The sequence below is a fragment of the Apteryx mantelli genome, chromosome Z (assembly GCF_036417845.1).
Source record: "Apteryx mantelli isolate bAptMan1 chromosome Z, bAptMan1.hap1, whole genome shotgun sequence".
Classification (NCBI taxonomy): domain Eukaryota; kingdom Metazoa; phylum Chordata; class Aves; order Apterygiformes; family Apterygidae; genus Apteryx; species Apteryx mantelli.
Window position 1 is genome coordinate 72335366 of NC_090020.1, and position 23755 is coordinate 72359120.

The 23755-nt window shown below is 37.8% G+C and overlaps 1 protein-coding gene across 3 annotated transcripts in view; it reads left to right on the top strand.

The window, feature by feature from the left end:
* Window positions 1-23755, top strand: part of FYB1 (FYN binding protein 1) — a 71760-nt gene that overhangs the window by 41329 nt on the left and 6676 nt on the right. For 2 of the 3 annotated variants that reach the window (XM_067315499.1, XM_013961025.2), the window contains exons 3-15: window positions 4273-4453; window positions 6507-6565; window positions 7485-7504; window positions 8282-8328; window positions 9753-9873; window positions 11527-11683; window positions 13578-13722; window positions 16612-16640; window positions 17750-17819; window positions 18366-18506; window positions 19174-19205; window positions 20278-20347; window positions 21823-21928. In XM_067315499.1, the coding sequence (XP_067171600.1) occupies window positions 4273-4453; window positions 6507-6565; window positions 7485-7504; window positions 8282-8328; window positions 9753-9873; window positions 11527-11683; window positions 13578-13722; window positions 16612-16640; window positions 17750-17819; window positions 18366-18506; window positions 19174-19205; window positions 20278-20347; window positions 21823-21928 (1178 nt within the window). The remainder of the gene's footprint in view (window positions 1-4272; window positions 4454-6506; window positions 6566-7484; window positions 7505-8281; window positions 8329-9752; window positions 9874-11526; window positions 11684-13577; window positions 13723-16611; window positions 16641-17749; window positions 17820-18365; window positions 18507-19173; window positions 19206-20277; window positions 20348-21822; window positions 21929-23755) is intronic. The other variant, XM_067315500.1, reaches the window with a different exon arrangement.

Here is a 23755-nt window from a genome sequence, read left to right on the forward strand (position 1 = left end):
AAAAAGATGGAATTAGGGTCAAAATGAAATGCTCCAGTAAAACAGGAAACAAAAAGTATTGAAATATTGTGATAGCTTTGTTTCTATAAGCCTGATTATAACAGCTTTTTCATACTGAGTGTTGCCTTCTAATTCATCCCATTATTTTCAGTATTAGAATTAAAGTGTTTTACACCTACAGCAGGCTCAGTTAGTTTAAGTGCAGACAATTACACCTCTAAAGGCAGGGAATAGACAGTTCTATAGTTAGAAAATAAAAAACAAACAAACAGTGTTTCCATTATGATGATCCTTTAGTAATTGACAGATTCCAGCAATGTATGCAGATTAAAAGGGACAGGCTTTTCAGCCCTTTAAAAATAAGCACTTAATCTAAAATGCATCTGATGTCCTTTCCTGGCTTAGTTTCCTGTTGCCTGGCTCTGGCTCTCAAGAGAGATCAGATGAAAGAAATACAAAGGAGAATTTTTCCTCAGTCCCGCAGACTAATCACAATGAAGTAATAATGTATGATAGCATAATACATGTATGTAATTATGCATGCAATTTTTGTGCATATACACAACGATGTATTTGGACTATATAAATATACAATGGAAAACTGACATAGGATTCACTATTAAAACACAAAAAATCGAGGGTATAATTAATACCAATTAACATTGTTTTTATGAAAATTGAGTCCTTCTGGCTTCATTCTTTGTTTAGAATATAAGTCAGGTTGAAAGAATTCAAGAATTTGACTACACATGGATGCTTAGTTCTTCAGTGCAATCCATCATTGTTATCAGTGACCTTGGAATGATAGGATATTACCGCTGATAAAGTCTGCAGATGAAATAAAGACTGCAAAGAGTTAAATGAGAACAGGCAGTCATGCAGAGAGAGCACAATCATTTGTAATCTTGGATTATTCAAACAAAGTGTGTCTTTACTCAAATGCAAATGTTTGTACCGAATCAAGAAATGTAAGACATACACACAAAATGAGGCAGTATAATGGCTCTGGAAAAAATCCAGGCATCAGTTAAACACTTCTACAGTTGAGTCGGGGCAATGATGTCAGAGAAGAGTCTAATCCATGATGGTTTTCAGCCTGTAACCCTAAGTTCTTGGAGCTTTATCCTTAAGGAATCTTATGGCAACAGTTAAAAAGCTTTAAAAATGCCTTTTGCTAATGGCTTGATATGGCTTGATATCAAGCTTAAGCTTATCTGCACTTCCAAAACAGAAGGAAGGATGGCCGTTGGCAAAAATACTGAAACTCCTGGATGCAATCAGAAAGGTACGGCCAGGTGAAGAATGACTTGTAATTTTCATCACTGCATGTGGCAAACAAGTGCATGCAGGGTTGGAAAGGTTGGAGAGAGCACAGAAATAGCTACAGATTAGTTGAGAGATGAAGGAAATGCCTTAAAATGAGACTAAAAAAGTTTAGTCTTTTAAAGTTATCAAAAAGAAATCTGAGATATCAATTAAGTTCAGTGGTATCAATAGTTTATGAGTGGAAAACAGTGGATATAGAAAGGCTTTTCTAGTAAGCAAAGTTAGAAATAAAAGTAACAGAAGCTGAACCCTTAAAGAGGGTTAAGAAAAAAAACAAGATGCAGATTTTAACAGTGTGGGAGCTTAGTAAAACAAACTCTGTAGCGATAGATTCTCTTCCTCAACAAGTAGGATAGCTTTCTGGAAGACAAGTTTTAGTCAAAATTATGCATTAGATGATCTTTAGCTATTGGGCTCAATATGTTTAAACATGACAAGTATATTTCACAATGTCTTGTAAAGTACAGGACATTGGAAGACATGTAAAGAAGTCATCTAGTCCGTCCCTATGCCCAGGGTAAGAACAGCTATACTATGCTTATTTCTGCCACAAGTTTATACAACTTGTTCAAAATAGATCTCAGGTGTTGGAAATGCTGCTCTCATAATTAGAAAATGCTTTCTAACACATATTGCTGCCCTTTAAGCACATTACTTTTTCCTTTCTCCACCACGGATGTGAAAAAAATACGTACCCTTTTCTTCATTGCCAGAAACTTTGAAGTGTTTATTTTGTTCTACCTCAGTTTTATCTTCTTTGCCTAAACAACCACAATTTCTTCAATATCTCCAGTATATCAGACAAGGTTTTCTAGACCTCTGATCATTCTCACTGTTCTTCTTTGGGCTCTCTCCAGCTGGCATACATTATTCCTGATGCAGATGTCTCAGTACTAAGTGAAAGCATTATTTCACATGACTTTTGAGTTACACTTTTGAGTAAAATTATACCTTTGGCTTTAAAATCTGTGACAACATACAAATTTAATCTTGGCATATCTTAAATTGTAAGGATCTGATTTTGGAAAATGAACATTCCTTAACAAAAATACCCATGAATTCACCTGTGTAATCTGCAGGGCTGGGATTCTAGTACTATGTTGTTTGCATAATGAAGTAAATTACTAGGGTTAAAATTATCTGTTGTTGACATGTACGTTGACAGGTTGCTCCAGGGAGCCATGAAATCCAATTTATCCACAGACTTCAGAGCTCTTTGTTAGTAAGTAGAAAAATGTCAAGACTTGGGAATTTTGGTTTGACTTCCGTGTGACAGGTGGAAATGCATTCCAATAGTTATTGATTCCCCTTTCCTGTCTACCCCAAAAAAACACTTCTCCTTCAGAAAGAATCATGTGCCCTGTTTTGTCATCTTTTTCTTTCCTATCAGGCCACTCTGCTAGCACATGACAAAGCTGCTCAGAAAGAATTTACCAACATTGCCTATAAAAAAAACCAGTGAAAGTTTTGTTGCTATTGACTATTATATTAAACAATATTGACTCATCATTTCTTTGTATTTCCACATCCCTAGCCATAAGTGGTCTCTTGACTATTTCTTAGATAGTCATCATTTCATGAAGAAATGGGGCAAAGACTGTTTTGTTAGTCCTGTGTTTGTTCAGTGTCTAGCAGAATGGGCTTCTGGCATCTCATTACGTTTCTTGCTTATTAGACATTAAAATAAAAACAATGTCATTATCCCCAAAGGGACAGGTGATAAGACTCCTAATATTTTTGTTCATGCATTAAAGTTTCTTCATTGCTTTGAAAAGTTATGAAAATACAAGCTATAGTGGAATTTGTTCCATGGAATTTCAGACTCCCAAATAGCTAAAGAAAGCTCTTGCAGTAGTTTTACTAACTTTGTCTGAATATTAAGCATTACTAAATATTTTTTTGTTCTTCTGTATTTAAGCCACTTTTTCTAATGGTGTGAAGTTTAATTTTTCTTCACAAGATTGTAATCTTCATTATACAGGTGTGAACTTGAAGAAACTCTACAGAAGACAATGAGATTCTTTTAGATTGCTATTGGTTTAATTGAACTGTGAATTTGCTCCTCTCCTCTCTACTCTGCTCCTTTCCCTCCTCTCCCTTAGATTTTGTTGGACAGCTAGGGCTTTTCTTTCTGGGTAGCTTTAAATCCACTAGTAATACTTAAAACAGAATTTTAGGTTTAACGTCCATGCATCCAAGCACTGATTTCACTTGGTTGTATGTGCATAACTTCCCTGAATGCAAACTCCCAGAGAAACAAAATGTAAGCATTGCTATGGTTTTCACTGTGGCTTGGACGCTGAGCACGAATTCGGTGAAGTACACGTGCGCATCAGCCCACACACGAAATTATGGCTTCTGTGTCTGGTGCACTGCTTCATCTTGTTTTTAAGACTGCACCTGTTTGTTGAGAGCGTAGCTTCTCAAACAGCCACTTCTCTAGTATAGGCTTGCTAGTGTAGAAAATTGAATCCAGTCTTTCACAACCTACATGACAAAAATATCTGATGATATACAAAGACCTGTACAGCTCTTAATGCCAAGTATCTGTTCCTCTCTCATCCCTTTCTTTTAAACTCTGTCTCTGACCAAGAAAAACTCCAGCAAGACTGCATCAGTGCTCATGTGACGCTTCGCAGCTGGTCTTTGCAAACTTTGCAGAATTAAATGGAAATTTAGTTTTAAACTACAAGAGCTTATACACTGGATAAATTGATGTTTTTGTGTGTTTTTCATGTATTGGCAAGACAATTTCAAGGTCTGCTGAAAGTAGTAAGTTCTTCTGAGCAGAGGCTCTTGACATTGCTAAGTTAAGGAACTAAATATATCTAAGCAATAGATTCAACAATATATATTTGCTCTGGAGAGTATCCATGTAAACAGGGAGTTTTTATCTTCGGCCTTGAGCTGTTTACTTGATAAATTAATCTGTTCTGTTATTTTCAGGCCCGAGAAAAGAAGGTTTTAAACAGCCAGTGCCTTCCTCAGCAGCACTCTCCCCACCTGTACCTCCACCACACAGTGCCACACAGTTGCCACCTCTTCCACCAGCCTCTCACCCATCACTGCAGGCCCCAGCGGCCCCCAGCCTGCCTCCCAGAAACAGCAAGGCCTGCTCTGAAACAACGTAAGTGAGCATAAAAATCTGCAAGTCCCTGTTTTCCCACCTTTTTCTGCCTATTGCTTTGCTCATGCAGTAACAGGTAAAGACTGTCTCCCAGGTTTCTGGGGGAATGAGCTCAGAATCACAGTATCACAGAATCACTGGGGTTGGCAGGGACCTTTGGAGATGATCTCGTCCAACTCCTTGCTCCACCTGGGTCAGCTAGAGAATGTTCCAGGACCATGTCCAGTGAGCTTTTGAATATCTCCAAGGATAGAGACTCCACAACCTCTCTGAACAACTTGTTCAATGTTCAGTCACCCTCACAGTAAAGAAGTGTTTTCTTATGTTCAGCTCTCATACCACTTTGCTTGCCCTACACCAGCCCTAGCCTGTTTGGAATTAGTTTTTATTAGATTGGTCCCTCCATCTATTTAGTTGTTGTCCTAAATCTTCTTACCTGTAATATGGGAGCGAACACTTTTTCCTGCTCTGCAGGTAATCAAGTAATGTGGGGGGGAGGGGGGAAGGGGAGATTCTGCCAGGTTTTATACTCCAGATGGGTACAAAGATTTCCTACCCTTGCTGAAAATCAGTTGTAGCAATAACTGAACCTTTCCCCAGCGCTCTTCTGGGAGAAGAAGGCAGGGGAGTCAAGTCTATCAGTAGACACCCTGCTATTCAGGAAGCCATTTTGCAAGCCTGAGGAACGGAGGCATTGGTTGTGAAACCACCACGAGATGAACTGTGGCCTGCTACCGTAACATTTGAAGCCCCCATTATACATTGTTCTCCTTTCTTCATCCTTCTTCAAAAAGCAGTGCAGGAAAGGCAAACCCTCCAGCAGCAAAGAGTTAAAAGCAGGGGGGACTAGTTTGAAGAGTGACCAGGAACAATGACCAGCTCTGTGGCCAGCAGCTTCCTGCAAGTACACGGAGAGACTATGTAAGACATCAGAGAGTTTCGTGTGGCCACACATACCATACTTTGGTACTGATGATGTGACAACGTCGATCTAAATATGCTGCTGTGCTCCCAGCTGTGGGAAACGGCCCCCCTAAAAGCGCCTTATGCGCCCCAGCCGGGGGGGGGGGGGAGGGCGGCTCCTGGGAAACTGCAGTTCCTGCCCCATCTAGTGGCCAGAGCGCAGGTAACCTAAAGCAGCTCCCACGGCCCCTGGAGAAACGCTCCTGGCCAAGCTCCTTGCCAAATGCTTCAGACCCAGGCTTTCCCTCTCTGCCTTCCAGAACGTGCAAAACTTACCTCTAGCTTGCCGTTTCGCTCTTCTGGTCCTTCACGCCCTCTGGGCATCTTCCTCTGCTGAAAATGCATGCCTCGATGCTGACACCTTTTCTTTCCCCCTTTCTATTTCAGAGCTTTCTCCATCAGGCCAATTTTTTTCTTTTTAATAAGATCGCTTTTCACTTTCAAGTCCTTTCTTAGATTATACTTCCTCGGTAGTACCTGTCAGCCCTAGTTTTCTTTTAAGTATTATAAAATTTAAAATCCGTAATTTTATTATTAAATAAATTTTCAATTTCTTACTCCTTTCAGTTCAACAGAAGTTTTAAATCTAACATCAGAGCCCTTCTACCCGGCCTAACCTTCTCCCATTGTTTCTATTGTCCCTTGTTTAGACTTTACGCTGTGTAAGTCAAGGAGCAAGTCTTATATATAATGTCGTGCAAAAGTCTGGTGTTCTGCTTATGCATTGTGTAAGAAGCCTGCACCTGCAAAGATGGCTAAAAAGCCCAACAGATTCTTTCCATTCAGTCAGCCCATCTGTCTATTATATTTGTCATACCACACTCATCTCCATGGTATCTGATCACCTTTGGCTCATTTGTTTTCTTCTTTTATACTGAGGATCAAGGTTTCCCTGTGTAAAAAATCAAGTCACTGTCAGGAAGAACAATTTAGAGAATCTCATGGGTACTTAAGTAGCATATAGGACTCAACAGACTGCCCAGCCGTTGTCTAAAATAACTGAAAAAAGTATCAAAACAGTGGTAAATGAAAATGCAGTCATAGAAACCATCTTCATAGGTTTCACATTTTCCCTTTTTCATATTTACAGAAGTCCAGACAGTGAAGAAAATTATGATGATGTTGAGTTTGATTCACAGAATAAGAAGGGTACGTTTTAATTAACAGCAGATACACAAAGCTGCGGGCATACGGCATTTATAAGATAAGCAAAAGCATATTGTATTCATAAGTGACTTGTGTAATTAATTATGCTGTTACTGCAGTCTAATGGGTGAAGAAGGTTGTCTCATAACACTAACTGTTCTATAATTAATATGACAGACTCTCAGGAAGTGCTTTAAATATCTTCTCTGCCCCCCCTCTTTTTGGTTGGAATATACCAGGATGTGTTAAATTACCAGATTTTCAAATCTGATCCAAAATGAATGCTGCTCTGACTTAAAGTTGTGTGTTCTGGTGGAACAGGCATTGTTTTGTACTTGATTGATAAAAAAGTAATTTGTTGATTGTGCTTTCAACATCACTTTGTGATCTGCCTTGAATAAGAGGCAGTGAGTAGCAGTGCTGTGCCAGGAGCAGCCAGAGAAGCAGATTGTGACACAAAGAATTTCAGTCTGCCTTCTGATCTCTCCTAGGGAGGATCAGTCTGTGCCAGGCACAGTATGCATCATTTAGTGTGCTGGCCATCCTCACTGTACAGCAATGTGGGCTGTGGAGCTGAAACCAAGCCCAAGCTCTTTTCCTACCCAACTACCTGCAGAGCAAGGAGGAAGCAGCAGCTTCACAGAGTCTCTTCTCCTGCAGTCCAGGGTAGAGCCTGGCTTAGTAGATGCACCCTTGACCTCCTTATTCAATTGTGGGGCTGGTGCAAGAAAGTTCTTTGTGGTCTGTTATGATTTATTAGGTTTTTAACAATTAATTAAATGGACATGTTAAGGCAGGAGTCTGCATATATTTCTAGTTAATATAACCTGTGTTATCAGCAATTTGTAAATAGTTAGCACTAGAATGAATTTTTTTCTCTATAGCAAAAGTTAATACCCTGTTTTTACTTTTGGTCATCTAGGTCATGAAAATATAGAAGAGGTAAGTGTTACCATCCATGATAAACTGAAGAACTTATCATTTTTAGTACAAACTTGCAAATTTAGTAAAATCATTTCAATGGTTTAGAAAATTTGTTGCAGAATTAATCCAGTATTTTGCCAGTAAATTGCAGAAGCACTTATTGTGAAGGACAAAAATAAAACTGGGTACGCAGAGCAAGCTGGAACTACTTATTAAAGCTGGCTAGACACCAAAAACTGTTTTAAAAAAACTTCTATTTCCACTGACATTTTATTTCCAAAATTTTCCAGAAACAAGGGCCCTATTTTATTCCAGTGATATATCACTGGTTTCCGGTCAGCACAGGTTTGTCTTGGTGTCTTTAAGTACTTGTCTGTATTAGGGCTAAGACAGTCTCTGGGACCTTAATCTGAGTTCCATTTGGATCCCTAGCATTCCGTTTTACCTGCTGCTAACCCTGTCATCTCTTCGTGACAGTGCAATCATCAGTGCAGATATGGTCTTTCCAGAACTAACACTGCAGCTAAAGCATCCACTTTGGATTAAATGAATATACTACTGTGATGGTAACAATCCGGAAATTTATAGTTGTGGTATGGTAAAAACAAAGTCAGAACTCACATATAGTGAGTTTAAATAATGCAGTAACCTGGGTTTGGAAAGATTAAATGAATTTGTGTTTACATTTTGCTTTAAATGTTTTATATAGTTTGTATGAAGTTTACATAGCAGGTCCATGTTCTTCATGTCACTCCAAATGTATTTAGGCCATTGAAAACTGCATTTTTCTTACAGGGCCAAGAAAGTGCTGAAGAAATGTATGAAGACATAAATAACGTCAGGTAGTAATTTTAAACTGTATAGCCTATTGTATCTTTATTACCAAAGGCTTGCTAACAAGGTGCTTCTTTTGGCACAGAAGTGTGATGAAAGTCCCTGCCAGGCATTAATTTGTTCATCCATTTTACCTAGAGAAAGTCAGGTGTTCACAGGTTATTTCCCACTTAGATGTGATATGTCCTGGAGTGGAAAAATTCTTGCAATAAAATCATGTAATTGCTGTGATCTAGGTAACAGAAGTGTCTGACTTCTGATCTTAGGAACATGTCTGACTCACTATTTGGAATTACAGCCTGTGAGGAAAAATAAGTTCAGGCCCTAGATACTATGGCCCCAGATAGATTGTTTAGTTGTGGTTATTTTTCTTGTTTTCTAGATAAAAGTACTTAGAACTCCTAAAAGCTGCTGCATTTACAGTTCTCATGGTGTGAGTCCCCTGGCATAACTACAGAGCCAAAATGTGAACCCTGCTCACAGTCTTCTGCCTCTAGCCCCTCACTTTGAGTCTCTCAACCTGCTGAAGTCTCAATGTATGGGATTCCATGTATGACAAGACACAAAGGAAAACACTCATTCCTTTGGCACAAATAACAATCTAAAATTCCTACACCATGATACCTTGTTTCTGATGTAAAATGACTTTCAACAGTAATTTATTGTTGAATTGCCTATGAACATGGATAATTTAGAAAGTAAACAACTGAAACAAGCAAACCTCATTCACTATATTTTTTGAACTTGAGCATATCAGTTTAGCAGAAGGATGGAAAAAAGAAGAGGAGGGAGCCTTACTCAGATCAGTTCCATAGAGTTTATAAAGCACAGTTCTTCCAGAGAAACTGTTGACAGCAACCTGCAAAACTCAGCTATAGTCCTAACTACATCCCAGGGCCCACATCTCAGTACCATCCAGTATCTAACGCACAGCAGGCAATGTACTCTGGCATGTTAGGCACGTTAATGATGCAGTTCAGAAGAGTGACTGCCTCTTGTATAAACATAGCTGGAATAGCTTTCAGTTAGGTTTAAAACAGCAGTCCAGTTGTGGCTGCTCAGGCTTCAGTCCAGACTGCATCAGCCACCATTGATGGCCCCAGTAAATATTTAGCAGCTGCAGCCAGTGCCACAGCACCTAGCCTGCTATCAGTTTCCAAGGTTGCTTGCTAAAATTAGCTCAGAGATGCTTGGACAGGTACTTGCAGAGCCAGTCTCTTACCTTCAGAGAACCCTCTGGCATCCTGTCATCTTGAGGACAGCCAGTTTAAATTATGTATGTAGAATAAGAGAAGGGGCTCTTTCCTCTGTTGTAGACCAGCCACATTGGGGTATAGCGTATGTGTCTTTGATTTCACTGGGAGAAGTCTTTTCCTAGTTCTTTGTTGACCTTTGTTGACCCCTACACTCAGTCCCGGCAATGCATTTTTAGATCGACATCAACAGAAAAAGAGAAGAAGCGGGACAAGGAAGAAAAGAAAAGAATGGACCAAGAGAAGAAAGAACAAAAGGAAAAAGAAAAGAAAGAACAGGAAATCAGGAAGAAGTTCAAAGTAAGCTCTTTGTTTTGTAATCCAGACAAGGATATGTGAGAAGCATTATTTAGCCTTGTCCAGTTTAGAGTACAGTCTTCAGCTTCAGATAGTTCAGGAACCTGGATAAATTCTGACTAAAGGTTTAATTTAACCCTTTTTATGTTTGGCATATGCTTGATTTCAGACTCTGTATTGATTGCAAAGAGATTTCAGTGCTTATAAATTACATTTTCTGTTAAATGCCCTTCTGTTCTTTCTATGTAAAAAAGCTGTAAGAAGTGTCCCTTTACTTTTCTATTTAAACCCTTTTACATCACTAGAATAGCATCAAAAGTGGGAATTGGAACCCATATACTTAGTGTTTTTTGCTTAACTAGTGCCAGGTACAATAGGACCCAGCCCTCAAGAGAACTCAACGTTAAAGAGCAATACATTGCTTGGTTGCCTAGGTCTCCAGCCTAAAGGGGCTAAAGGGAAAGGAAAAGAATAGCACACGTGTAGGGGAGTCACAGTCACTGTCAAAGCCTAGAGGCTAAATAACAAGCCAGTTCTTTCTGTTTTATATCATTTTTTATGTAGCTGATGGTCAGCATGCTCCCACAGTTTGCAAATCTGCCAATCATTTTCTATTAGCCAGTGCTTGTTCATAATCCTCTGCTATGCTCCTTCCAGTTTCATTGTGTGTAGTGGGTGGTTTTGTTTCTCTCCCTGTCTATTATGCTCTGTACACAGTAAAGCCACAGGAATTCTCCTACTTCATAGCCTTGGTCTGCTGTGGAGAGACTGACATGAGTTGAGGAGCAAATAATAAAAAAATACTAATAGTAAATAATAGCGGTATGGTCTAGGTGGTGTTTTTCAGGGTGTTGGCCCCAAGTCTCCTTGATAGAGACTTCTCCCGAGTCTGAAAAGACCAATTCTGTGAAGTGTAGGCATTAGCACACTGAAAGATTTCAGACTGCAGACTGCTCTCTTGTGGACATTAAAATATGATATTATTCTTAAATGCAAGCAAATGTATGTAAGTGCACATTTTCTTTCTCATTGCCACCTACACAGGGATAGATATTTCTGAACTAGTCTATAATTGTCCACAGCCACATCCACAAGGCCACATATATCTGAAAGCCACAGACATTAAAGTCAAAAGGGGTTTCTCTGTAACATATACTAGAGATATCACAGAGAATCCTGAATTCTAGTAAACGGTATGATCATCTCTTGTGGGTACTTGTGGGATCATTTATAGAGCAGAACTGTAAACAGAGAACATTATGTGGTAGGCTTGTTTATGTTTATGAATATTTATTCATATGAGTAGCCCTGCTGAAACTACATGGAACTGCCCACTGGAATAAATACATGTCTGTTTTGTGAGGAAAGGTTTCACAGGTTAACCTGTTGGTTTTAGTGTTAATATTTCTGTGCTTTTGCCAATCACTCCTTTAGCTGCTTTATTGCTATGTTGTAGTCCTCTCTTTTCATCCTTGCTTATTAGTTTAAATTGTGTAGTTGGGGATAGGAAGGATGCCCGTTTATTTGCCTAGAGTGTTTTAAATGGCAAAGAAACAAATAATCATCATTGCAATTATTTTATCTTTTGCCTGAATGTTTGAGAAAGAATTCCTTTTTTTCACATCTGTGATTTATTTTGTTACTCCTTCTGTGCAGTTAATGGGACCCATTCAAGTCCTTCATCAGGCACGAGCTTGTACTGACTACAAGGGAGGAAAGAATGAGCTGACTGTCAAACAGGGGGATCAGATTGAAATCATTCGCCTCACAGACAACCCAGAAGGAAAGTGGCTGGGCAGGATAAAAGGATCTTGTAAGTTCTGCTTCTTCACTTCGCTCCTGAATGTTTTCATTGTGTGACAGCAAACGTGAGAGCGCATACAGCATTATACCAAGGAGCAGCATTAACAAGGCTGAGTCACTGGCCACCAAAGGAAATAATTACCACAACTCACCCCACTGTGCTTACCTGGAATGTGGGGCTCAGTTCATTGTAGAAAGTTATTGTTCAACCTAATGTAACATCTAGAAGCACTAGAATAAATTAGGAACAATATGTTGGGATCTTCCTAGACCTATTGGGAGGTAATTCAGTGTCCTTCAGACTTCGAATTGGCATTAGAATTTGGGTCTGTGCAAGTAATGATGTTGGCTTTTTTCATATCTTTGTTCTAAAAATAAAATAAAATTGGTGTACTTAACATGGAACCAGAGAATATAAGGCCTTGTTTTAAGAGTATATCTTGTTCCTGTTCTTATGGAAAGATTCTAACTCTTAACTGAGGATTTTCTCACCGATCTCTAGCTTTTTTTTAATCTTGAAAACCAGGATGTTTCTCTACTTGTACAAATTACATCAGTGGATATTATGAGTATGGTAGGGTCCTGATGATCTGGCTCCTGAGTTACAGCAAAGACATTAAAAGACTGATCCATAAAATCAATAAAAATCATTAAAATCACCAAAAAGCATTAAAAGCACTTGCTTGATTTTTAAGGACACTAGAATGACAATCAAGTTCAGTAATACAGTTCATACATATAGAATTGGACAATACCTCCTGAGAACTTTGTAGTACTGGCTGTAAAAAGACATGCTTTGGTGTTTTGGAAATAAGCCTTTTGCTTGGATCATTTTGTAAGTGGGAAACAAATCTCAGTGAAGGCTGGGGGAAGGGTATTTTCTTGAGCACATGCAGTTAGTTAATTAATTTACACTGGCTTTTCATAAACTGATGTTTGCTTCAGCAAAATCATGAGCTGTATCAGACTTCTCAGCAGTAAGGGTTAAAGGTACAGCCCATGGTGTTTCATCAGTGCTTCAGCCTTAAGTGTTCACAGGTCAATAATGGAAAGGCTGAAAAGGAGATCAAGCAATAGAGGAAAATCAGTTATGATAATTCAAATAAAGTGAGGAAAAAAAGGTATTTATGATTTTCCCCCAAGGGTCTATCAGTAATTAAATCTAGTTAATTATTTTTCACAAGAAGCTCAGGTAAAGATTTGAGGGGACGCACACCAGGGCTTGTTCTGAAGTAGCAGAATGGGGAATTTTCCATTCTCAAGAACCACGTGAGCATTTTTCCCTTTGAGAAAATACATTCATGCCCCATTTTCATGCAGGCAGCATGTCTGCTTCAGAGAAAGAGTTCCCAATTTCAGGCCAACTGCTCTGCTTCAAGTTTCTCCCAAGCCAGTGTGCTCAGGATGGTAACCAGATCCCCTTAGTGAAGCTCCAAGGGAACAGCAAGGTAGCTCCACAGTGTCTGCCAGCCCAAAGCACAATCCATGCAAACAAAGAATTTCTTCCTCCTAGTGACCTGTCAGGATCTTTATGTCAGGGACCATCCTAAATTATGCCCCCAGACTGCAGTGGTCCCAAGATTAGCTGACAAAAAGGAGCTTGCACCAGCCTTGCTCCCTGAAGTCTGCACAGTAAACTCTTCTACTGTAGCTGAGAAGCAAATACAGGTGCTGTTAACTTGACACCAGCTGAGGAGGGTTTGGGGGGATATCTGAGACAGAGCTGGAATTTGCATGTGTGTAGATGCTCCAGGTCAGGCTGTTTGGAATAAAATATTTCTATTAAAGTCTTCAGAGATACAAAACAATTCAATCATACTGATTCTGAACCTTCTGTTACACTCAGCAGTTCACAATGAGCTTTAAAACTGGCTCTACTTAACTACATGGTTTCATTCATTTAGATGGATATGTTAAAACAACTGTGGTGGAGATTGATTATGATTCTTTAAAAAGAAAGCAACAACCAGCCATCAGAGCTGCTTTGAAACATGCAGACAGCGACCAAGAGGTGTATGATGATGTTGGAGAGCAGGACAGTATTAGCAGGTATGTATAGAGAACACATTCAAGGGAACTAATGATTTACCCCAGTCAGCCTAGACAGGGGAAGTTTTACAACTACCAGCCAGACTCTTGTCACAAAAGAAAAGCGGTCATTTATATAAGAAGCATGTAACTGATCAATTAAAGCTGAAGTAGTCAGAGGAACAAGAATGGACTCTGGAATCCAGCATCTATAAACACTCATATATTGGAGGAATTGATAGTATTGGAAGCTGAGCTGTAGTATTGCAACCCAAAAGAAAATGAAAAGCAAAACATGCAAGATTTACAGCTCACCCACAGGAAGTGTAGTTCTCTACCCTCCATCTCTTTTCTTGTTCTCTGTCTCTTGAAGTCACATGCTGTCTTTTCTAACATGCAAGAATAAAAGACTGTAAAAGTGAAAGAAACCCTCATTGCATGGGGGAGCTCCTTATCACCCTCACTGCTCTGGAACTATGAGTCTTGCTACCTCTTCCCTTTGAAGAGAAGGAAATTCTGGAGACATGACTAGAATGACCCTCAGGGAGAGACCATGGCTAAATGTGCTTAGTTCTAACAAAAGGCCAGTCAAATCCCATGAGATGGGTATGAGCTATACTTTGACTGTATCAGAAGCTTCTCTTCTGTGGCACAGTCTCCCGTGCATTTACAATGCAGTGCCAAGTTACAGCCTCTTTACTTCAATGTGCCATATTTTTCAGGTCAAACTGATCTGCAGCTGGGGAAGTGCCATCTCCAGCAGGGTGCCAAGCTTGCTTGCAGCTAAATATCCTAGTGGTCTTGTGATAAGAGGCTATTCTATCACATGACCCAACATGACAGTGGTATCTCTGTTACCTGACCTTACATAAAAGTCTGCGTCTGTCACCTGATTCAACAAACCAGTGTTCATTCTCCATCACGTGTCTTGATGTACAGAATCACATGCACTGGGATTCAAATAAGACACCTGCATGTGGGTGTGGAGGATGTCAATGTGTAGGACAACCCTCTTGCAGCACTCATCCATTGCATCAGTGTTTAGAATATTTCCCAGTGCCTTTGCCTAGAGGCCTGGCTGGAATAAAGAGATCACAGCTGGCTGACTGCTGGGTGCAGCTGGTGCTCAGCTGCTAGAACATCCCCATGAGTGCCAGGAACAGCGCTTGGAAAGATTTGCCTTCAGGCTGGCATTCTTTAAGCAACCAGTATAGTTTTGGCATGTGATATTCTTGCAGGTTGCACAAAATCAATATTTCCCTCACTGCACATTGATCTCATATCATCGTAACTTAGGCAGAGGCTTGAACAAAGTTACATTAGTTGTTCCAGGCTGTAGGTAATCCGAGCATCAGGTGCTACATTGCAAAAGTATCTTGGGCCAAACTTTTTCACTATGGAAAGCATTACAATCAACCACCTCAATGCAAAGAATGTAGAAAATTCTTTCAATTCAAGCAAACAAGAATACTTACACTGTTGCATATTAAAGTAACAGTATAAGGAACTTGGATGAATGAATGGATCAGATTCATTAAATTCTTTAAGTTGTATTTTGACATTTGTATCTTCTCTAGTGATTAATAGCATTCTGTTCAGTTCATGAGAGTGAATTGTTGGAAGGTCTGACACATATATCGGCATGTTTTGAAACCAGTGTAAGAATGCCATACTAAAAAAAGCCTATTGACCAGATAGTATTAACTATCAGTAGCGTTGGTAATATTCCAAAATTAATAAAGGACTAGAACTGCTGTATTTCAGGATTTGTTGGCACAAAAGTGTAACAAAAATCTTGATTTAATAAGTTTAAGATCTGAAAATATTTGCAGTTAGTATGAACCTATCAGTTTTTTTAATTACCATTAGAACATTGGGCTAATATGAAACCCTTGAAATGTTAGAAACATGCAGTTAGAGGTTTAAAGCATCATCCAGTAAAAGCTAGTTGAGCATTAAGTTCATTTGTTTACCCTTTTGTCTCATGAAAATCCCCTCCTGAAGGATGAATCCAAAGGAGATAGATACACTGGACAAGTTTTCAGTCAGGTTATGATATTTTTATTCCCAACAAGTTGAACTATGATCTCCTGAGATCCCTTCCAATCTGAATTATCCTATGATCCTAAGATGTATTTTGTACTTTAGCCCAAAGATATCAACAGCAATGTAAAAGATATATTCTAAATATAGTGAATTGACATCAGTTTGCTTCTCCTTGAAATCAAATGAAAATGACTTTTTAGTGGAAATTTTAACAACATTTTAAAGATTTAGGAGTAAATGTTCTGTTCTTATGAAACTGTGCAGCTCTGTTACCTTCAATGTATCTGCATTAATTTATGCAAATAGAGAATTTGCTTCAGAGCTTTACTTACAAAATACTGTGTCCTTTTCCTTTTTGCATTAACTAAAGAGGTTATAGATAACTCTCTCTTATTCCTCTTTGAATTATTGTGGATGATACTTCATAATACTCTTTTTCTTTTGTTTTGTAATGAATTACGTCCATGAAAAAAATCAGAATATTTTTTCTTGCTTTACCTGAATCTATTAAAAATTAGTACCTCCTCATCTGAGAGCTAATTCACTCATTAATTGGAAGACATATTTTCTTTAGCATTACTGAGAATGCAACTACTATTTGAGTGTAAGAAACCAGTGGGAGTGCGGTAAAGACAGAGAGAAAAAAAAGAAATGGCACATCTAGTTATTGCCCATTTAGAACATGCAAGCATGTGCCTGAGCTTTCAGTGCAGAATTTGTAGTGCTCAGCTAGCAATGTAGACAATGAGTGCTGAACCAAAGGGTTTAGAGCTAATAACCGCAAAAGTGATGGGTGATCATGATGTTTTGTTTTTCCAAATAATGAATGTTTTTTCCTAAAAGCTGTCTCATTTTGCTTTTCAGTCAGAGTGGTGGTCAAAGTGGAACTGAAAGTAAGTTCTGCATATACTTCTGGGGGGGCAGTTGTTTCTGTATATTGCTTGCCTTCAAATCCAGACCTCTGTAGCATCCAAATAATGAAGTAATTACCCATAAGCATGCTAAGTGTTAGCTAACAGGCAAGAAACAAGGAAGTATAATAGCCAAATGTACTTTCTTTCCACCTATTGAAACTTGGGTGAAAAAGAAGTTTCATCTTGAGATACAGTGAATCAGAAGCATGCCAGCAGATTACAGACTCCAAAACAGCATAGATATAACTGGAAAAATATTAACATGACCAAGAGTTTCTGTGCAACAGAAAGTCAGTTCTGAAATAGCCAGCAATATTGTCAATTATACTTCTGTTCCAGCGATACTTCGGTGTCCTAATCAATATGGCTGCGGCAGTTTCACACTATCAAAAACACACATTCAAAACAAGTTTCCCCTTTGGTAGTATATATTTTTATGTAGCATTCTCTGCTGATCATAAGAGCACAGCTCATCTTCTTAGCTTAGAGTTTAGATACTAGTCATGGGAGAAGCATCCCCTGGCAGCGTGGAAGGAAGCTGCTGCCAGCTAAGTACAGATTTCAGTGAGCATTCTGACCAGTGCCTAGAATTGGACATGGAAAGTGAGCTAACCCCGCACTGAAGGAGGTGGTGCCCACAGGTCAAAACTGAGACCAAATTGGGGAGCTTACATTGCTGTTGCTTCTCTGGATGAACACAAGATGTCACTTGCTGAGAATGTTGGTCTGGCATCTTCTATCATCACTAGAGTAACACACAAAAGTTAAAAAGTCACCAGTCATCTAGTAATTGGGCCAAAAAACCCTATCTAGCATTTCAAACACAATGTAAATATATATTTTTTTTCATTATTCATGTTCTCACTTTGCACTGTCATGTATAAATGCTGTGGACAAAGTGCCCAACTGGTAAGTGTAAATGGCTCTTTTAATAAATAGGCTGTGCTGGTTTACAGAAAGAGTCCATTTGCAAGAGTATTGCAGAAACATTGCAAACATATCTGACACACTTATAAGGCCAGTAATTAATGCTCTATTCTAACAGCATTAAATTTAAATGCATTAATTCATTGTTTGATCTGTTGAAGTGATGTTCCCACCTCCTCCGTCTGATCAAGAAATTTATGATGGGATTGATGATGAAGATGTTAGTATTCGGTAAGGTTTTATATCATTTAAATCATTTGCTTCTTTACCAGAGTGTTATCATTTTGGCTTTTAGTATTTTAAAAGTTGGGATAATAATTAGCAAGTATTGGGATGATCAAAAAATGGGTATATGTCAGGATGGATCCATGAAGCTAAGAAAGAAAAAAGTTCCTTGGTCTTTCTGGAGAAGTTTTGTTTTGTAATTAATTTGGTATGTCAGCAAAAGTAGCTGCAATCATGAAAATCCCCAAATCCCCAGCTGGACAGATCATTACTGACATGAAAATAACAAAATAAAATATTAACTTGGTTAGTAACAGCAGGAAAGAGGCAAATTGGTAGATGAATATCTATACCTGTAAATATACCTCAATATCTATAAATGACCTAAAATACGTATTTCTAGCTTAGTGTTTTAAACAGTAAATGTGCTCACCTCGTGATGTACTTTGTTTTCATTAATAAGAATTATGTACAACAGTGGAGAATTGAAACTGGACCTTTTAAAAAGAGTGTTACATTTTACATTGTGATAATTGCGTGCATACTCCAAAGGTCTGTATCACAGGATGAAGATAAGAATGATATCTGGTCCTGGGGAATTTTGAAGAGGCTAAAGGTCAAAGATGACAAAAAGAAAAGTATACGAGAAAAAACAACCAAAGTCAATGGGGAAGAAGATAATGGAGATTCGTTGTAAGAGTCTTCCAGGAAATCACAGTGCACTATAACTAATTCTAATAAAGCATTAATCACATGCTACTAACATGTTCTCACAGCAGCCTAATAAATCACGCATCAAATTGCATCTCAGGGTGATACTTTTCTGCAAAAATACTGATCTCCTTTCTTTTCATCTTCATGCTATAATGACACTGTTTTTTGTCGCATGAGCCCAATAACTAAAATATAACGATTGTTTTTGTGTGTGAAAAGCACTGAAATAATCCATCATGTTTGTGCCAGCTTGGTGATGTAAGTTTGCTGTATCCTCAGTTAAAATGTGTTTTGCTCACCAGTACAATGTAGCTGGGATAAAGTGGTAAATCTAGTCCCATTAATCCAAATTGTAGGAATAATGAGTTAAAGAGAAAAATGCAAAGATTGTCTTCTCCCCATCTTACCTAGATGTTAGATCAGCAACTGGTGTTTTTACCACCATCTTTTCTCATTCAGTTTTGAATTACTTTACCCTGATTCAGTGGTAAAAATGTGTTTATTCCATGAGTATTTTTAATGTCAGCAGAGCTTCACAATGTCTAGAGGTTACTTGGCCATTGTGTTGCAACTTTTTAAAATGATTTAGATCATGTGAATGCCTATTAATGTGATATAAATACTTAATGAGCATCTTTTCTTTCAGTGTGACTTCTCCAACAAAGCAGTTTGGAAGAGGTAATAGTCCATTTTTTGTCTCCATATTGATTCCTGATTCTTTTTTCTGTATGTATTACTCTGTATCATGCTAATCACAAAAACACTACATCCAAGGAAGGAAACATGATTTCCCATTGCTTATCCAGTTCCAGCGAACAAATTTCCAATATTGTGGCTGATTTGGCTACAGACAGGGACATATAAATACAGTGCAAACTCTCTAGAAGGCAGTTTAAAGTATTTTTTAAGAAGTCATGATTTTTCTGTGTGAGAGACTTCCACATGTTCATTTTATTGGACATTTATTATGAGCAGATGCACTTGGAAAGAAACACTTAATACAAGACTTTAAAAATAAACAGAGATGCTCATTGTTATTTTTAACACTTGCAGTGTCTTTATAAGATAACAAATACTTATAAATATCAACCCAGTCTTGGAATAAAAAGCAAATTCTTACAATTCTTGAGGCCATTGCCTGAACTGAGTTCTTAATATTTTATCTCCTACTGTGACTTTCTTAGCCATAGATTTGATGAGTTCAGCAACTGCTTCCTTTCTACAAACATGCTGGATGTGATTCAAAGTATGTTCTTGGGGTAAGAATACTTTTTCACTGCTTTGGCATTCCAGTATGGCCTAAAAGCTAACATATGTGAGATTCGTATCCACTTCTAGGCACCTTTACATTGGCAAGAGTGCTGTAGAAGTGCCTGAATGTACATTAAAGTCAAACCCTGAAAATATACTTTGATACAACACAGTGGGAAATAGCCTAATTAAAATGAAGATTAAAGGCTATTGCATTAGCCAACATGTGCTAAAACTTGCTTCAGTTTAAGAAGATTAAAATATCAGTGAATACCTGTTATTATTAACAGAGTCTTATTCTGAAAAGGGTGACTGGTGTATGTTTTGCACAGTAGATTGTGCAGAAGGGAAAGCTGAGTTACCATGGATGATAAATGACTACAATACTTGCTGCAATTTCTTGTCAACTTGGCTATACTATGGTAGATTGTAACACAATGTATTCTCTATTCAAGGATCGCATAATAATTTTCCATTCTTTTGAACACTGCTGTTTCAGATTGTGGAGACAGTGATGTTTATGATGACGTAGATTCCTCAGACTTCCCTCCTCCATCAGCTGGACTCAGGCAAGTGAACATGGGAATTACTCCTCTGATTTAAAAGTCTTTAATAAACTGTGACACATTTTCAAAGTATTTACTAGAGGCAGATTGCTGCTAATGTATGCTTTGTTTGGTGTTGTCAAGTTTTATAGTTCTTATAACACTACTTTTGGCAATTACAGATGAACATTCAGTGCTTCCATTTCAAATTGAAACAATAATGATATTAGACAGTGGAATAAATAGGCATGCTTTGAATTTCAACAAATTCAACCTCTGATGGTTAAGAGGTGCAAATGAATGCATGAGTTAAAGATCCTTCATTGGAAATGCTCTGCATGCAGTACTCTTCCTATAAAAATTTGAGGACTGCTAGGATAAGCACTATATTTGATCTCAGTTGCTCCAGTATCTTGTGAGAAAAGGAGATAGTGCTTCATGTTATCAGTATGAAACACATCTGGAAGTGTAAAGTTAAACCGCAAAAACTTTTATCCCTGGACTGGGAAGATAGGGCCATCTCAGCAGCACAGATGCATTATGAGCACAGATGAGTATCTGACTGCAGAGATGACGGCAATTTGTCTCATTCTGCCGTCACTGACTTCACTCAGGTGGAGCTGCAAAGAGTGCACTACAATAACCTAGTCTGGAGGCATCCAGAGAGAGCTTTTAAGTGTGTATATCCAATGGAAAGGATACGACCCACCTTAATCTAGGTTACTTGAAGCATACTCATACATTCTTCATCAGTGAAACTGTCATCTGCACCTCCTAGACAAATCAGGAAACCAGAGAGTCAGACCTTAAATTCCCTGGTACAGAATGAGGAAAGGCAGTTAAGGAATTGAAACCCTGCCATGCCCATGGGCACAAATCAGCATGGATGTGGAAAAAACTGTAGAGCTCAAAATGGATCTTTAGTTTTGTGCATGCAGTGCAGATTCCCTGGAGTAGGGAGGTCTTATATATGCACATAGGAATTAAGGCAGCTATTATATGGAAGGCTAAGACAATCCAGCTGCCTCCACAGTGAGACATGTAATATTCAGCCTATTGCTCAAAGATATGTAGGCTTCAGAAAAATTGTCCCTTGCCTAGAGATTCTAAAACAATATGTGTTGTTTATAAAATCTATTTTTGGTAGTTGTAAAGTTCTCATTGCTGTAGTACCTAGATGCTTTGAAAAATTTTATATATTCACTTATATAGTAGATATATTATAGATATCATATATTAGTATAGTATATTAGTATATTATAGATATGTTATATTAGTAGATATATTTCTCATGAAAAGAGAAAAGTATGAAAAAAATCCCAACTGTTTATGCCTTCTGAAATCAAGTCTCTATTGTATTATAATTATCTATATTAGTTTTGTAGGGAGAAAAGAAGATATACATGAAAGTAAATGCAGTCTCACTGAAATTATCAGAAAGTTTGTCAGTACCTCATATATGTTGCTAATTTTGTTTTATCTGTAACCTTGTGTTTTAGTTCATCAAAACCAGTGAGCCTTGGAAAAGGTAAACCAGATGAAAAAGATGCACGAAAGTTGAAAAAGATGGAAAAAGAGGAAAAAGAGTTCAGAAAAAAGTTCAAAGTAAGTTTTATTTACATACAATATAAAGACCAACATGTCTTCATAGTATTCTCTAATTTGTTTCCTTTAATTTGTGAATAATCCATTTTTTAACCTGTGAAAGGTCATTAGTATTTATGGGTTGAATGTTCAGATTTAATGGTAGGATATATACTGAACTCACTATTCTAAACACAGATTTTAAATTCCCATTCTTATTTTTTCCATTAAATGCAAATTGCAAACACTTTCAAAAGAACATCATTGATTTCACTGCCATTATGATAGTAACAAAAAAAATTCTCAGTTTGTAGTATAAAAAAACTACTTCACTTAAATTGACCAAATTGATTGAAAATTAAATAGAATGTCACCAAAAAGCAGTTTCAAGCTGTGAAGAACTAACTCAGCAAATATCTATAATAATTCTAGGCATTTATGGCTTAAAAAAGATAGAAAAACACAATAATTACTTGGTTCTCAAAACACTCCCCATTTCTGCTATAGTAGGGAAATATTCTCACCCTATTTTTGATTGATTCTAGGTGCTGAGCTGTTCCTGAGATTACACATGCTCAGCCCACAGAAAATTATGACTTGTTCAAGCTCACATTATACATAAAATGTCAATGCTTGGACTTAAGACTTAGCAGGATCTATAAACTGTGGTCAGAGAAGAAACTGGCTTGATCTAGAGTTTGGTTTTCATCCATCTGCCACTCTTTTTTTGCTAATGTTAAAAGTCATTAATACGAAATCCTTTGTATTGTTTAAATTGTTTGTTCATGCAACTGTACTAGCTGTTTCAGTTTAATGCTTTATAAAAATACTAGCACAGAAACAGAGATGTAGTTCTACATGGTGTAAACAAGTAAGGCACTCATCACCAATCTAACTTACTTCTCAGAAAAGTTACTGTCAAAATTCAACTAACACTGAGAGCTTTTGAAAATCATACCTTTGAAAACAAGTTTTTACCAGCAGAATTTGGAACACGAGAATTTCTGCCTCAGGCTTGACACCAGCAAACTTTCATAGCCAAACAATGCCTAGGATTTAATATTAACAGTGCAATTCACAATGAATTATAACTTATAACACTGTCATCTGTGATGTGCAGACCTTTAAAGAGGTCACATATCTGAGTAACAGCCAAAACGGATTTCATGCATTTTGTTCATGCCAAGACTATGTGATGCAGAAACAGGAAAGATGGCTTGTTGTTCACAACAAATAATATTTATCTCCTTTGTGAGAATTTGGAAGCATAATACTTTCACATTCTCAAGTGTTCCACTTGTGGAATTTGGCTAAAAATTGAATAAATTTCCCATCTTGCAGATGCTTTCAGAGTAGAGGCCAAAACTGAATGAATAGGGACAAAGAGTGAAAATCCAATTTTAGATCCTGGATCAAGATTGGAGCTATCACGCTTTGAGAATAGTATGGGATAGTTTACATTTGATGGAAAGAGAATTTTGCTCTTGAAAGATGCCAGTTTGATGCTTTCTGAAGCAGCAGTGAATGCAAGTATTACCATGCAGTTGTATATTTGTAGGAGAGAGATTCACACTTCATATCAAAAAAGATTTCCAACATATGACTTTTTTGACTGTGTGCCACTTTTTCACTTGTAATTCTGTCAACAATCATCTGATAAATAACCTGGAAGTTTCTTATGAATAAAACCTACAATTTACACCCTTGCAAGGGGTTTTGATCTTCAAATCTCTGACAGCCACCATAACCAACAAGCCTGCAAAATGAGCACTTTTAAGTGCTAATAGCAAGAATGAGCACAGACACTAGATAGCATAAACAATTATTTACCTAACTTTCAGAAAGTTA